This window comes from Hippopotamus amphibius, chromosome 3 (genome assembly GCF_030028045.1).
Source record: "Hippopotamus amphibius kiboko isolate mHipAmp2 chromosome 3, mHipAmp2.hap2, whole genome shotgun sequence".
In the NCBI taxonomy this organism is placed as follows: domain Eukaryota; kingdom Metazoa; phylum Chordata; class Mammalia; order Artiodactyla; family Hippopotamidae; genus Hippopotamus; species Hippopotamus amphibius.
Genome location: NC_080188.1, coordinates 72,607,003 through 72,621,559, shown reverse-complemented (window position 1 = coordinate 72,621,559; position 14,557 = coordinate 72,607,003). Strand labels below are relative to the sequence as shown.

Genomic DNA, 14,557 nt, shown 5'->3' with positions numbered 1-14,557 from the left:
AGAGATTATATCATATTAAAAAAAGTTAAACCAGTTAAAAAGTGGTAAGTGTAAAAATTGATATAAATATATAGAAAATTATCAGATATTTATTAATATTATTTTATATCCTCATGTTTTGTGTATTTTTAAAATTTTATGCATGTAACTTTCTGATACATTTGCTAATACTGTTTTAGAAGGACCAATTTCCTTTTCCCTTTTTATCATGTACTGTATATGTACAATGAATTTGGAGACAATAGATCTGAGTTTGAAGCCTCATTCTTATCAATAGATGCAACAATATGGATAAACCACTAAAACACTATGCTAAATGAAAAAAGCCAAGTGCAAAAGACTACATACTGTGTAATTCTATTTATATAAAATTCTAAGATAGGCAGATCCTGATAACTCATTATGATTTTAATTAACATTTCTCTAAGGACCAGTGATGTCGAGCATCTTTTCACGTGCTTTATATATTTTTTTATATATTTGTATACATATAAACATGTATAATGAAATATATTTTTAGGATATATATTTTTATGAAATATATTTATTTTTATGAAAGGTCTATTCAAATATTTGCCCATTTAAAAAGTTGGGTTGTCTTTTTATTTTTGAATTGTAGTAATTCTCTATATAGTCTGACCACAAGTCTCAGCTATGCCTTGCCCTTTCATTTTCTCAACAGTGTCTTTCAATGAACAAAATTTCAAGGAACAATTTTAATTTCGATAGAGTTCACTCAAACCTTTACTCTCTCAATATAGTTATATCATCGGTTAGCTCAGTATTCAATGATTTTATAATTATGAGAATATGAATGTTATTAATGCTAAAACTACATAGCATAATCTTTTTACTTATTCTTTATACACAACTTTTTTTCTTCGGAGTTTTAAGTTTGCTTTATTTCAATGTACTTATCACTACTTCAACCTCAAATTCTCAGTGAATTATCTAAATCTTTTCTTGGTATATTTGAACATTTAAAAAATCATGAATGGATGCTGAATATTATCAAATGCTTTTCTACATTTCTGTCACTTTCTAATGTTGACAAATCTCTGTACTGTGGCCTTCTGACCAACTCTGGCAGATATCTCAGGAACCTCCTGGGGTTCCCTTTGTTTCTTGAGTTGATTCCCCTATTTTCTGGGTCCTGATCTACATCGTTCATTTCCTTGTTTGCTTTTGTGAAGCACACCTACCAATAATTTCTTGAGAAAAATTGTGTGAAATGTAAAGTCTTGGAGAAATAAAACATCTCAAAATGACTTCAGTCTGTTAAACTTAATTGTTAAATTGGCTAAGCAAACAGTTCTGAATTGGAAATGATTCCCCCTGTTTTTGAAGGTATTCAAGAGTGTAGGTGTTGAGAAGTAGTTACAGCCATTCTAATTCCTGTTTCTTTGTATATAAGATCAATTTTCCTATCTCTAAACCTTTAAAAATGTTCTTGTATTTGGGTTGTACAATGTCATGATAATGGTATGGATCTGTTTTTATCTATGGTGCTTGATATTTGGTGGGGCTTTCTAATCTGAAAACTCATGCTTAGATTCTGGAAAATATTCACAAATTATTTTGTTGATGAATTTTCCCTTTTCTGTGTTCTTTTTAAGGAACCCTTTTTCAAATATTAGATTTCTTGGATTGATGTTCTTTCTCTCTTGCTCTCTCCTTCCTGTTATCTTTTTATTTGCATTACTTTCTGGGAATTTTTCTAAATTTTGTCTTACATTCTTTGTGTTAGTGCTTCTTTTATTTTTTGCAGGGGAGGGCAGTTTTCATTGGCTGGTTGATTTGGTTGGTTTTTTTGTTTGTTTGGCTAATATAGTTTTAATTTCTAAAAACTCTTTTTGTTCTCCTAATGTCACTGCCTCTTTTTATAACATTTGGTTGTTATTTTATGATTGAAATAATTCCACTTACGCTCTGAAGATTTTAATGGTTTTTAAAAAGATTTCTCTTCTTCTTGCATAGTTTCTTTGTCCTCCAAGTTTTTTTTTTTTTTAAATTGGTCCCAGTTTTTCATGTTAAAGGGTTTCCTCATATATCTCAGTGATGATATGTTGTCTGTTCAAATGGAGAGAAAGCTGATTGGAGGATGTGACATGTGGCTGGATCTGTCCCTTTCACTGTATGGGGAGAAGTGGCCAGGTTCTTCCCTTGGGGAGTCCCCCTATGTTAGTATCTTTAAGTCTTGCTTAAACTGCTAGGGCAGGGGTCCCCAACCCCCAGGGCCATGGACCAGTCTGTTAGGAACCGGGCCGCACAGCAGAAGGTGAGCAGTACATGTGGGAGAGAAGCTTCATCTTTATTTACAGCCACTCTCCATCGCTCGCATTACTGCCTGAGCTCCGCCTCCTGTCAGCATTATGGTGAGGTGTATAATAATTTCATGTGTTACAATGTAATAATAATAGAAACAAAGCACACAATAAATGTAATGCACTTGAATCATCCCCAAACCATCCCCCCATCCCCACCCCCAGTCCTTGGAAAACTTGTCTTCCACGAAACCAGTCCCTGATGCCAAAAAGGTTAGGGACCGCTGTGCTAGAGAATCGGGGAGCCAAGTGGGCAAAAATAGATGGAGCTTTCAATGATCACTTGGTCAATATTTAATTATTTGTCCTCTTTTTCATTATTATCCCTACTCTGGTTTGAGTCTAGATACCCTACGTTTTCCTTTTCAGAGAATTACCCTTCAGGAGTGAAGAAAAGATAGTCACCTGGATTCATGGGGCCCGGGAGGGTCTCTAGAACTTTAACCACCTCTCAGACAGTCTTGCAAGCCATCCTCATAGCTTTGCCCCACCTCCACTTCCATTTCTAGCAGTACTTGGGGGGAGGGATTGCCCTGCAGATTCCCTCTCCATTTCCCACTGGTAGCTTGAGATACAGCTTTCTCAGACATCCTTCATTTTGTTACCTTTGTCTTCTCTTCCACTCCATTTGTAAGACCATGGGTTTTTAAATGGCCCTCAATGTTATTTCAACGTGAGTTCAAGAAACAGTGAAAGTAGATACTTGTGTCTGACTCACCATCTTATTAGGCAGACGACTGGTTCATTCTTGAACTTTTATTTTTCAGTCTATTTGTTTTTAAACTTCAGAAAACAAAATTTTAATTTCCAGGACTTCCAGTTGATTCTTTTTATGCATACAATATCCTCCCTCTCTGAGGAAATTATTCACACTTAAACATTAGTACCTTAGTATAATTCATTATTTGAACTGCTTCCTATACTTACTGTCTGTTGTTAATTCTGCATCATTGCCATCCTCCTTTCCATTCTCCTCTGCTTCTCAGGGGAAAGCCCAAGAAGTACAGCTCACAGAACGTCTTTACCCACAAAGTAACACGTTAGATTCTGTGAGTGAGAGATACTCGCATAGACACAGAGGATGGCTGAAAAGGACAGGAATTGAGGTCACACGCGCTGCCAGGCAGCTGAGATCACTGGTGGCCTCTGTACTCCAGGGTTCTTCCCCAAATGGCCTACCATTCTGTCGAGACAGCTGAGATCATCTGCTGTGGCTTCCTTGTGACCCCTGTACTTCCAGATTTCCCAAAAGTGGCTTCCTTGCTCCCCAATCTTTCCCAGAGTTGAGTTCACCTCTACTTTACTCTTTCTGCAGTAAATCTATTTCTTTATTCAAAATACCTTAAGTGGCTTCTGTTTCCTTGGCTGATCTCAGTTTGATTCTGTTGCTTCGTGTTTCAAGCTCCCCAGAGTGAATATTTGTTTCTTATTTGTTTTTGAGACCCTCTGCTATTTAGTCTGTGATTGCTGAATCTGCTTTTTGTAGCCTTCCTGCAGAAGAAGGAAGGGAGAGGGCAAGGGATGGGGCATTCTACTGCTCACAGTGTATGGTAGCTCTTCTTCGGAGTAGTGAAGACCACGTTCTTCTTGGGTATTGCTTCTCTTCTCTTCTCTTCACATCATACCCACACTCACTACTTCTCCTGTGGAAGAGTCATTTCTGATGTTTGCTGCTTGGCACACGCAAGGATATTCCAAGTGTGGCTCTGCAGTCAGCCCCAAAGGCCCTGCCCGTTCCCACTCTTCTAAGCTTAGGTCATCCTTAGAGCCGCTCACATCTGCTTAGTAGCTGGCTCCTGTGCAGTTTGGAATGTGAATTTCTTCCCTTCTAATCCAGTCCCATTCACTTTCCACCTAATCTGCCCTCTGAGTGATATGTGTGGATGGAAGTGTGTTCATACAAAATTACCTTTTCACATTTTAACAGTAAAAAAGTCACATAATATACAACCAAAAGTATGCTTTGGTTATACACACACTACTTCACCATGGAAAAGTGGGTGCATTTCCATGAAGATAACCCTGTACTCTGAATTTCAGTTAGACTTGCATCATGATGAAGGTTTTTTTTTCACTTTTTTAATGGGACTGAGATCAGTAAAAGCCTGAAGCAAAGATGAGATATGGTAAAGCATGTCTGGAGTTTTCAAAATTTTAATGTTCGAAGATATCCATAAATACCCTAGCTTAAAATATAATCCATCTCCAGCTGCTCTGTGGCAATAAAGTAGCTCAGGTATCAAATTTCCCAGGCACCTTCATCCCTTATCCTATTAGCTAAGTGTCTTTCTCTTTTCACGGCTCCTTTCTGAATGTTTCCCTTCTTTCGTACAAAAACAAAAAGCAGACCACCACCATCCCTTTTTCCCTCCCAACTTAGGAATTTGAAGTGCTTTAAGCATCCCTTAATGAAACCACATTTCCTTGTTGAAAACAACTTCAGGGAAATAATGAACTGCCCATTTGCTAAGACTTTTAGATATTTAAAATTAGATGTTTCCAAACTGATTGAAAGTGTTGCAGAATGGATTACCCCCTCCATTTTCCAAACAGGGCATTTCAAAATGGAATAAAATTCAATTATATAAGATTCTTAGCTTTGTTTATATTTATCAAGTAACACACACACACACACACACACACACACACAGCTAAACATTAATAAAAAAAAACTCATAATAAAAGGCATCAATCCTCCGCACTTCCCCAGCCCTGACTCACCAGAGGTGGCAACAATTAATCATTCCTGGTTTAAATTATTTTAGTAGTTATCTTTATACAGCTAAATAATATGCCTATGCTGCTAATTTTTATTTCTTCAAATCATTATGTTTTCCTGCAGGATAGATGAATATTTAGCTCAGAGTTTTATTCATTTTTATTGTCTTAGTCAGTTTGGGCTGCTGTAACAAAAATACCACAGGCTGAGTGGCTTAAATAACAGCAATTTATTTCTCACAGTTTTGGAGGCTGGGAAGTCCAGGATCAGGGTGCCAGCATAGAAAATTATGGTGAGGGCTCTCTTCCTGGTTTGCAGACAGCCATCTGTCACATAGCCAAGAGCACAGAAAGCTCTGGTCTCCTTATCCTCTTAAAAAGGCACTAATCCCATTCATGAACATTCTACTCTCACGACCTAATTATCTCCCCAAGGCCCCACTTCCAAATACACTGGGGACTTAAACTTCAAACATATGAATTTGAGGAAGGGTAACACAAGTATTTAAGTCCAAGGAATATTATTACTTTGATTATTTTGCCCCTCTTTTTTCTGTTTTCCGAAAGTCTTAATAATCAGACATGAAACTTACTGAGCCAAAGCTCTAGCTTTTATTTACTATTTCCTGTCCCTTGTTTTCCTATATACTAGGTAGTTTCCTTGACTAACTTTTCTATTGGATTTAAAAAAAAAATTTTGTTCCTTTTTTCCTAGCATCTCCTTGTTTTGAGGATACAATTTTTCTCAAGTCTCTGAGAATTAGTTAGATCTTTTCAATAAACATTTTTAAAGTTCTCTTCTGCAATCTGAATGAGCTGTTTTTTTCTGTGATCATATCAATCTGCTTGTTTATTCTGATCTTTTTCTGTTATGTTGCATGCTTTCTCAAATATTTGGTGATTCTTGTTTATCTGGTGGCAATATGTGTAAATTTCATCTCCCTCACCCCTACCCTGACCCTGCATTTATCTTCATATTCCTTTGTAAAATTGAAAGGGATGAGGCTTACTGGGAGTTTTTGGTACATGGGAAGAATTTGTTGATTTGCAAACTATGTTTTAGAGTATATAAAAGGCTAGATTGCAGTTGTTTTGTGTTGGAGGGTGTGTGTGTATGTGTGTGTGTGTTTCCAAGTGGTGGGAGAGAAGGGCACCAATATGCCAGAACATAGCGAGCTTTGTTCTGGGCACTAGTACACACACTGCCCGTGCTAGTTACATCCAGATGGCGCATTCAGCTTTTGTTAAGACTGTGTGTGCACGTTGCCTGGGGCATAAGTCCCGGCTGCTCAGGTGTGCACTGTGGGTGCTCCTGACACACTCTTACTTCAGTCTCCAGGTTTCGCCCCCATTCAGCTCCCATCTTCCATCCAAACATCCATCTCTGTTGTAGCTGTGGTCCAGTGGGTCTGGGCCACAGGATTCCTCACGTCCCCTTTGTCAGTCCCCACTGCCCCGTCAGATTTCTGTGTCTCGTAAGTGTCATTAATGTCTCCTAGGCTGAGAGCCCCCTTCTATTCTTATGTAGTTAGTAGTTACTGCCTTTTCTGTTCATTTACTCTCATTTTAGTGGAGTCTAGCCATCCACCACCTTAAACTGAGACTTTGGATATTTCATTTCCATTTTTTTAACTTTTAACTTTAGTAAGTAAAATAAGATTTATATACATGGCCCCAGAGAGAGAAATGTCACCCTCTTTTCTTTAATCAGGACCAACATAGCAACACTTTCATTGCTATGTTTTCCTTAATAGTCACTCTGTTAAGTTCTTTAAAAAACTTTTATGTTAAATTTATTCCTTAACTGGTTAAATTATTTCTTACACTTCTCATAAAATTTCCTTTTATAATATAAATTATCTATAGTGTATTAAGCAGAAAAATAATTTAGCTTATCTTTATTCATCTAGCTTATAGTTCCAAAATAATAACCTGTGATGAATATGCTTAGTTTTACAAATTGTTAAATTTTACCTGCCTTCAATTTAAATGTTCTTTATCATTTCATGTTCCAAATCTATAATAAACAGGAAGAGTTTCAACTAAAATATCTCTGTATTAAGAACTGCTGAAAACTCAAGTAAACTACTTAAAGATTTTCTGTTAGTTGATAAGCCAGAGAATAGTGCATTTTATAATTTGTTAGTACTTGATCCTACATGAAAAGCCATCTTCCATTTACTGCAGTGCGCCGGGCATAGAGCAAAGTGTTTCAATCTGTTAGAGGCAGGGCTGCCAGGTAAAATACAGGACGCCCAATTAACTCTGAATTGCAGTTAAACAGTTACTTTTTGTCTGTGTATAACCCATTGGTTTTGTTGTTGTTTTTGCTAAATCTGGTAAGCCTGGTTAGAGATGATGGAAGGAGAGGGTATAGAAGGATACTCCCCATCAAAATGCATTAACTGAGTTATTTTATTAAAGAATAATATACGGTATGTTCATATTTTCTTTAAAATTGTTATATAAAGCGTGTGTCTCTTTTGTGTAAGGATATAACAGAGGGAGGCGGTATCAAAAGGAGAGAATAAGGAAAGAGTGTTGTCAAGAAATTGTCATGAAAATAATTACATCCTTATGAATTAATAATGTTATTTCTAGATGTTACAGACTTTTTATTTTTGTTACAGGAAATGTGAAGAAATCAAGCATAACGAGAAGAAACTGTAATACCTTGGAACCTTAAATCACCATGATTTCTAATGGCATCTTTCAGAAACTGTAATAATAAAAACATAATTATATAGAAGAGGAGAAAACAATGAACAAACTAGTAGACTTGAAAGTGTTAAACTACCTACGTCAAGAAAAATTAGAACATTTGTTTATGATGCTTGTACCCTTACTGTTACAATTTATAATAAAAATAAGTAAAGACAGGGAAGTTTCTAAAAATTAGGAAATATATTTTGTTGACTTAGTGACGCTATCAAATACCTTCAATAAATAGGTAAAAGTTTAGAAACTTGCTGTTGTCATGGACAGGTTCTATGTGAACTGGTATATGCTCTTATCCATTTTGTTAAGACATCTAAATAGAAAGCACAAGTTTAAGCACCTCTGGGGCTGGCAGTGCCACCGTATCTTCTTGTCTTTTTAATATATGCATTTAAAACTCTAAACTTACTCCTAAGTGCCATTTAAGCTGATTACTAAACATCTTGATGTGTATGTATTCTGAGAGTCATTCAGTTCTAAAGATTTCATATTTTCTTTTAAGTATTGCCTTCTTAACTCTTCGGTTATTTGGGAGTGTGAATTTTTTTGATATATTGGTTTTGCTATCTTTCATTGTTGATTTATAATTTAATTACATTGTTGTTAGAGAACTTTGTGTGATAAAATTTGAGAATTGTTATGAATTGCTGTTTCACATAAATTTGAGAAGAATGTATAATCTTTGTATGCACTCTTTAAAATATGCATCATTCATTTCCTTTTTCAACTGAAACATAGTTGATTTACTTTTTTTCATTTGTTTTATAAATGTTAGTTTTGTGCTTTAAAAACGTTTTCTTTAAATATTGCTTTTCATTGGGTGCGGGGTTCTTTTATATCAGACTTTTTAATTTATTTGTTAAATTCTTTTAAATCTTTACTAATTCATCAGTTTCTTTTAGGAATCTATTAAAATCTACTGTTCTTCCTCTTGTTATTCTCCTGAGTTTTACTTTATTTTGAAAAATAATGAGATATTCCTTCTTTTTGTTCCTTCAAAGAATATGAAATCTTAATTCATACTGCTGTATTATCCTTGACTGCCAAAACTTCACACATTTACCTCAATATGAACTGTATCACATACCAAAGTATAAAGAGAATATGAAAGATGAACTGTTCACATGTGTCCACTTCACTTTTTCCTTTTAGAGAGAGAAGCTATATGTCAACTATATCTCAATAAAGCTGGGGAGAAAAATAAGAAAACACATGTATGTTGGAGAAATTTTTAATTTGACTTCAGTTTTGAGCTTTTAAAATTAAATCTGCCAGATCATATTCCAGGCTAATATGAAAAACTAAAACTAATTCCAGATAGAGCATTTCTTAAAAAGAATGCAAGGTTCCTTGAAAAGGTACTTAGTAGGACTTCTTAGCCCACCATCCAAGACTGGAACAAAATACCTAAAGGACTGGGACTGTAAACTGGAATAGTATTAAAGGAGGTTGTCCAACATACCACTGACTGTTGTTGAAAAGCTTGCATGATTCCAGAAGATTCCAAGGGAACCCTGCTGTGGCACTCAGAAAGAGGCATTTGAACACTGACTGAAATACCCTGGGAGTGGCAAATGCTAGAAGGATAAAGAGAAGGAAGTTAAAATCCTTAAAAATTCAAACCACTGACTGCTGTCCTTCATGAAATGATTCCAGAACAAGAGAGTTTTGGTGGTCAGCACAAAGCATTTCTAGAAAATGTTTCTAATGTAGCCAGGAGAGATGCCCCCAGCTTCCACTCCCATCCCCACTGTTCCCAAATGGTAGATGTTTGGAGGGTCTCACCACCCACAGCCTCTGGTCTGAGGTGCGTGAGGAAGTGGAGATTTGGAGAACCCCAGACACCTGTCTGAGGTATCGCAGAGCAAATAGTGCTCGTTGGTTGGTTTGGGTGTTTATTTTATAGCATTCATACTGACTGTGCTTTTTAAAAATCACTTTTCTTCAAACATATATATGAAGGCTAATGATGTATATAAGCGCCTGACTCAATATTCAGATGAGTTTGTAGAAACCACATTCAGACCAGACTCTATCTTTTTTTCTTAAGCATTACTTTTAAAGTGAATAGATCATTGGAGGCACGATAGGTGAAATTCTCTCTGTTGCCAAAATGTCTCTCAAGTATTGAAATTAGCCACCATCATCTTCACTATTTACTATGAAGTAAATGGTAATACTGCTAATAGTAGCAGTAATAGTAAATGTGGCTATACTCCTGGTAGAAGGGGATTTGTTGTGTACTCCTATGTGGATCTTCCACCCTGTGGTAGAATTGCAACAATTATGAACAAATAATGGGAGCTAAATCAGGTATTTTCCCATGGAGACCATCATCTTATGTTTTTTTTCCTTTCTTACCTTAGCATATATTTTTAGATGCTGTGTTGATATTAATAGCCACTCATAGGCATTTATTATTATTAGATAAAATAATAATTATTATTATAATTGTTATTATTAGATAAAATGAGTGATTTCTCAGGAAAATACAGTTTACCAAAATTGATGCAAGTAGAGACAGAAAGCTTAAGCCATGATACCAAGAATGCCCATAGCATAAGTCCAATAGTATTGAATACTTCTTTGATGAAATTTTCTTTCAGTTAGGAAGAATGAATGGCAGCATATTCTGTCACAGCGTTTTGTCCATTCTGTTATGTACCTTATCATATATTATTGGATATTTGATTTGATGACCAATTAAAATTATAATTGAGTAATCATGGTTCAGGCATACAAAAATGGAGTTGGGTGGCCATTGAGGACCTGGTCTCAGACAAGTTTCTGCACCACTGAGAACCTGAACTTTCTTTGAGCTGTTCCAGACCCAAGAACACCACCAGCTGTATTCAAAGCACCTGCCAGCTGCAACCTTATGGTCTCAAGTTCTCCCCTTGTAACTATGCAATCATTTGGGACCCCAACCAATCTGTACTTAACAAGCACCCTTCTTGCCAGCTCTAGTTATAATTGTTGATAACAACTCATGTAACTAACTATAACCTCTCAGTCTTTGCCTTTATAAGACTCCCTCATTTTGTAGTCCAGCAAAACATAATTCAAGTGTTTTTTGAGTCTGTGTCTCCAGGCTGGAGTCCTAACAAACTCCAAATAAACACCATTTTATTTCAATCAGGTCGCTGTTTCTAATATGTTGGTTAACAGATTATATGTCTACTTTTCTAACTATATTATTAGCTATTTGAAAGCAGGGGCTCATGTAGCTGTCATCTTTGCATTCCCAATATTTTCACACACAGTTTAGCAAACAGAAGATAAATGTTCAGTAAATGTTTGATAAGACTCTACGTAAGAAGTACATGAAAACACTTGAGCTTCCCATTCTGAATTCCTATTAAAATATCAAAACAGATAAACAAGTACTCCCTCAGACATTCTAAACTGAGAATAAGAATTAAGCATGTATCAGAATCTTGGAGATTTAACAACTCAATGGGTCAGGTTAATGGCCCATTTAGCTTAGATTCCCTGTTCCTAAATTTTTGGCTTTCAGCTTCTTCACTGCAAATTTTGAGTGGATCCCTCAGAAATTCTTTTCTAACAAGTCAAATGTATTTGTTATGGGCCACAGAATTATGTTGAATAACAGAAGCTGGAAAGCCTAAAGAAATACTGTTATCCTCAAATATACTCAAAGTACCTCAAATAACTTTGTCCTTTTTAACCCATAAATTAAACGCTATCCAAACACCCTCCAGCAGATGACAGCATCAAAAGTCCAGAAATGGTGGCCTTATCATGGATGCAATGTGAAAAATGTTCAATGATCTTGACATCTAGCCAATAATCACATCTTATGCATGGAGCACCATCAATTCCCTTAATCTGAGGCTCTTTAATGGAGGTATCACAAGTCAATCTAGCATTTTATTCTTCCAATAAAATTGAAAGCATGATAATACCAAAGTCAAAGTCGAGATTTACCGTCAAATGTAAGTAGTAAGATCCAGCACCTGTGGGGCAAAGAAACTTGTGATTCAACACCACGTCTATGCTGTATTTTATTTTTAGTGTGAGTTAAAATGACCGGCTCTGAGAGCGACAGACCTGGATTTGAACTCTATTTCCACCATTTACTAGTCAAAGGCAAATGATTATTTTGTTTCTTCACCTGGGTTGTTGGGACAGTTCGATGAGATAATGAATGTAAAGCCCTTAAAGCACAGTGAGCACAGTAAAAGATTAGCAATTACTATCAGTAGCATTTCGAAAAGAAACCATACAGTACATCTATTATGTTAACAATATACCTATATCATACACACACTGTCACGAAATAGCTCCCCTGCTAACCACAACGACTTCTCATCAGAACACCTAGAACTCTAGGAAAGGCCTGGGGCACTATCTGGTTCAAATGAGATTCACTCAAAATTCAGGACCTAGTTATGTGCAATAGGAGGCATACCCTCACTGCTTGCAGAGGACGACAGGCGCTCTGCGGGAGGGAAAAGCCTTCGGATGGATGACGAAACACGATGAGGAATTCCTCCCAGGCCAACTCGCGAGCCAGATCCAGGCGACGATTGGCCGGTGGGGGCGGCGCGGCGCGTGGTCGCGAGAGGGCGCCAGACAGCGGGCGGCGGCAGTCGTAGCGCCCGGCTCGCCCAGCGGCGCCCCTCCGCGGCCGTTGAGCCCCTCGGAGCAGGTGCGCACGGCACGCGCCTCGCGCCGCCGCCTCCTCCCCGCGGGCGGCCGCACGCGCATGCGCGGTTAGCAGTCGCTGCTGGGCAGCCGCCGGCGGGATTGCTCTGGGGAGACGCGGGGACCGAGCGGCAGCGACTCTTACATCTGAGCTGCCGCTGCCGAAAACGGGCCCGCAAGACTGGTACGTGCACAGTAGGCCACCTTCCCGCGTCCCTTTGCGCTCGGGCTGGGGTGAGGAACCCGAGTCCTGGCGTCTTCCCTCAGGGCGGGGGTTCATGGACCGCACCCCTTTCTCTGGCGACCCGCCAGGAGGCACCGGCAGGGCCCCGTGAGGGGGTGGGGGCTGAGTTCGGGCGTGGGGTTGCAGCCGGCGAGGTTCTAGGGCGGGCGCTCCCGGCCTCGGGAGTAGGGAGGCTGGCCCGGGCGGCAGCGAGGGTGGATGCCACCCCGGGGGCCGTTGGGTCCTCCAGAACTACTGTGTCCACCTGCTGCTCTGGGGCTGGCGCGGGGAAGGCCAGGGGTCCCCCTCAGCCCGGCCTGTCCCCGAGGGGTAAGGGGCCCCAGGGAGCCGAGTCCGTTATCCCAGCGGTTGCCGTTTCAGCCCCGTTCCACGCTCGAGCCCCACTGCGCGCTCCCGAGGGATGGAGAGGAGGCCCGGTCGCCTCTTGGCGCTGCTCACGCTCACGAAAACGCGAACTCAACCAAAATTGGCTTAGCTTACGCGCTCCTCGCCTCTGTAAAGGCGAAGGGACCTAACCCTCACGGCGGCGGCGGCCTGTGACTCCCGGCCGTTCCCTCGGCGCGCTGTCTGGAGCCCGGTGCGCGCCGCTAGGGAGGGAGCCAGAGGGTTGCGTTGAGTTCCAGAAAGCCCTAATGGCTCGAGACTCATTATCGCCGAAAGCCTGTTTACGATCAGATACTTTAGGTGATTTTATTTATAGCATGTGCCGGAGCAACAAGGCGGAGGCGTTTGCTCTGGATGTAAATGCAAGTGGCAGCACAGCTCGGAAGATAGAAAGTAAATCGAGTGGCCATGGGAAGGACTCTCAAATTAGAAGAGAGTTAGTTTATATTGAAACTTTTTGATGCGTAAAAGCCATTAAAACCCTGGTCTGGCCTTATGACTTTGCTTGCTTTAAAATTTTTACGTCTCTCTACGACTTTTATTTACTGTAGGTAGCCCTCCTTTTGGTAATTATTTAACAACTTTTCAGGTTACAGTTTTGTCTTCACATCTAATTGGTTTGATCTTAAAATCACATTTAGACCTTATCGCTAAATCCTTCTAAGATAGTCGTTAATCTTGTTAATAAAGTTAATTATTGCGTATGAATGATGTATGTTATAGATCCGTAGAAACTGCATTGTGCTATGAATTAACCTTATTGCTTGTTTTCGGTACCTGATAAGTTTTGGTGCTCTTAACTAGAAAGCTAGAATTGCGAACTTTAATGGACCTTTAGATCATTCAGCTTAACCCTTTCACTTGACAAATCAAAAAAAAAGAAAAGGTTTAGAACAGTTTGAACCCCTACACTTTTTAATAATAGAACAGGAAACTAGGTGCAATTACCAAGCTCAGTGTACTTTCTATTATATCATTTTGTAGTTGAGCTCCTGAAGCTGCATGACCACTTAAACTTTAGTGATTTTTCAAACACGACTGTTGAGGAATAGTCATGTTGGTGAATCCTCAGTCAGCCAATAAAACTGAATAACAGAAAGGCATCTAAATTATAAGAAATAGCATATAGAAAGCATGAATGTGTTAATAGGTGAGTGTTAAGAGTAAGAAGTGAGTCTTAAGTGGGTAGAACTTATGCCGAGAATTACAGACGACTATTGAACATTTTTATATACAGGTAGTAAACTAAGAGTTGTGTTTTAGAAAATTCATGCTGGAGGGAAGGTGGAGGATAGATTAATTGGGAAGCTGGAAGTGAAGAAGCAAAGTGGGAGTTTACTGATCGTTTTCAGAAATCATGGATTCCCAAATTAAGGCTGCGGCATGGATATAGAAAGATACATTCAAGAAATATCCAAATGCATTTAGTTACCAATGATACAGGATATCAGGGAGAAAGAATAGTCTTAAGATAGTGGCAAAGCATCTTGGCCAATTTGGT

At 38.7% G+C, this 14,557-nt stretch overlaps 2 protein-coding genes across 3 annotated transcripts in view; both read left to right on the top strand.

The window, feature by feature from the left end:
• MGAT4D (MGAT4 family member D) overlaps nt 1–13,187 on the top strand; it is a 55,716-nt gene extending 42,529 nt beyond the window's left edge. The window contains exons 11-12 of the mRNA XM_057726953.1: nt 6,375–6,517; nt 12,281–13,187. Of these exons, the coding sequence (XP_057582936.1) occupies nt 6,375–6,517; nt 12,281–13,187 (1,050 nt within the window). The remainder of the gene's footprint in view (nt 1–6,374; nt 6,518–12,280) is intronic.
• The window catches only part of CLGN (calmegin), a 46,789-nt gene continuing 44,734 nt past the window's right edge, over nt 12,503–14,557 (top strand). The window contains exon 1 of one of the 2 annotated variants that reach the window (XM_057727492.1): nt 12,503–12,612. The gene's annotated coding sequence lies outside the window, so the exon portion shown is untranslated. The remainder of the gene's footprint in view (nt 12,613–14,557) is intronic. The other variant, XM_057727493.1, reaches the window with a different exon arrangement.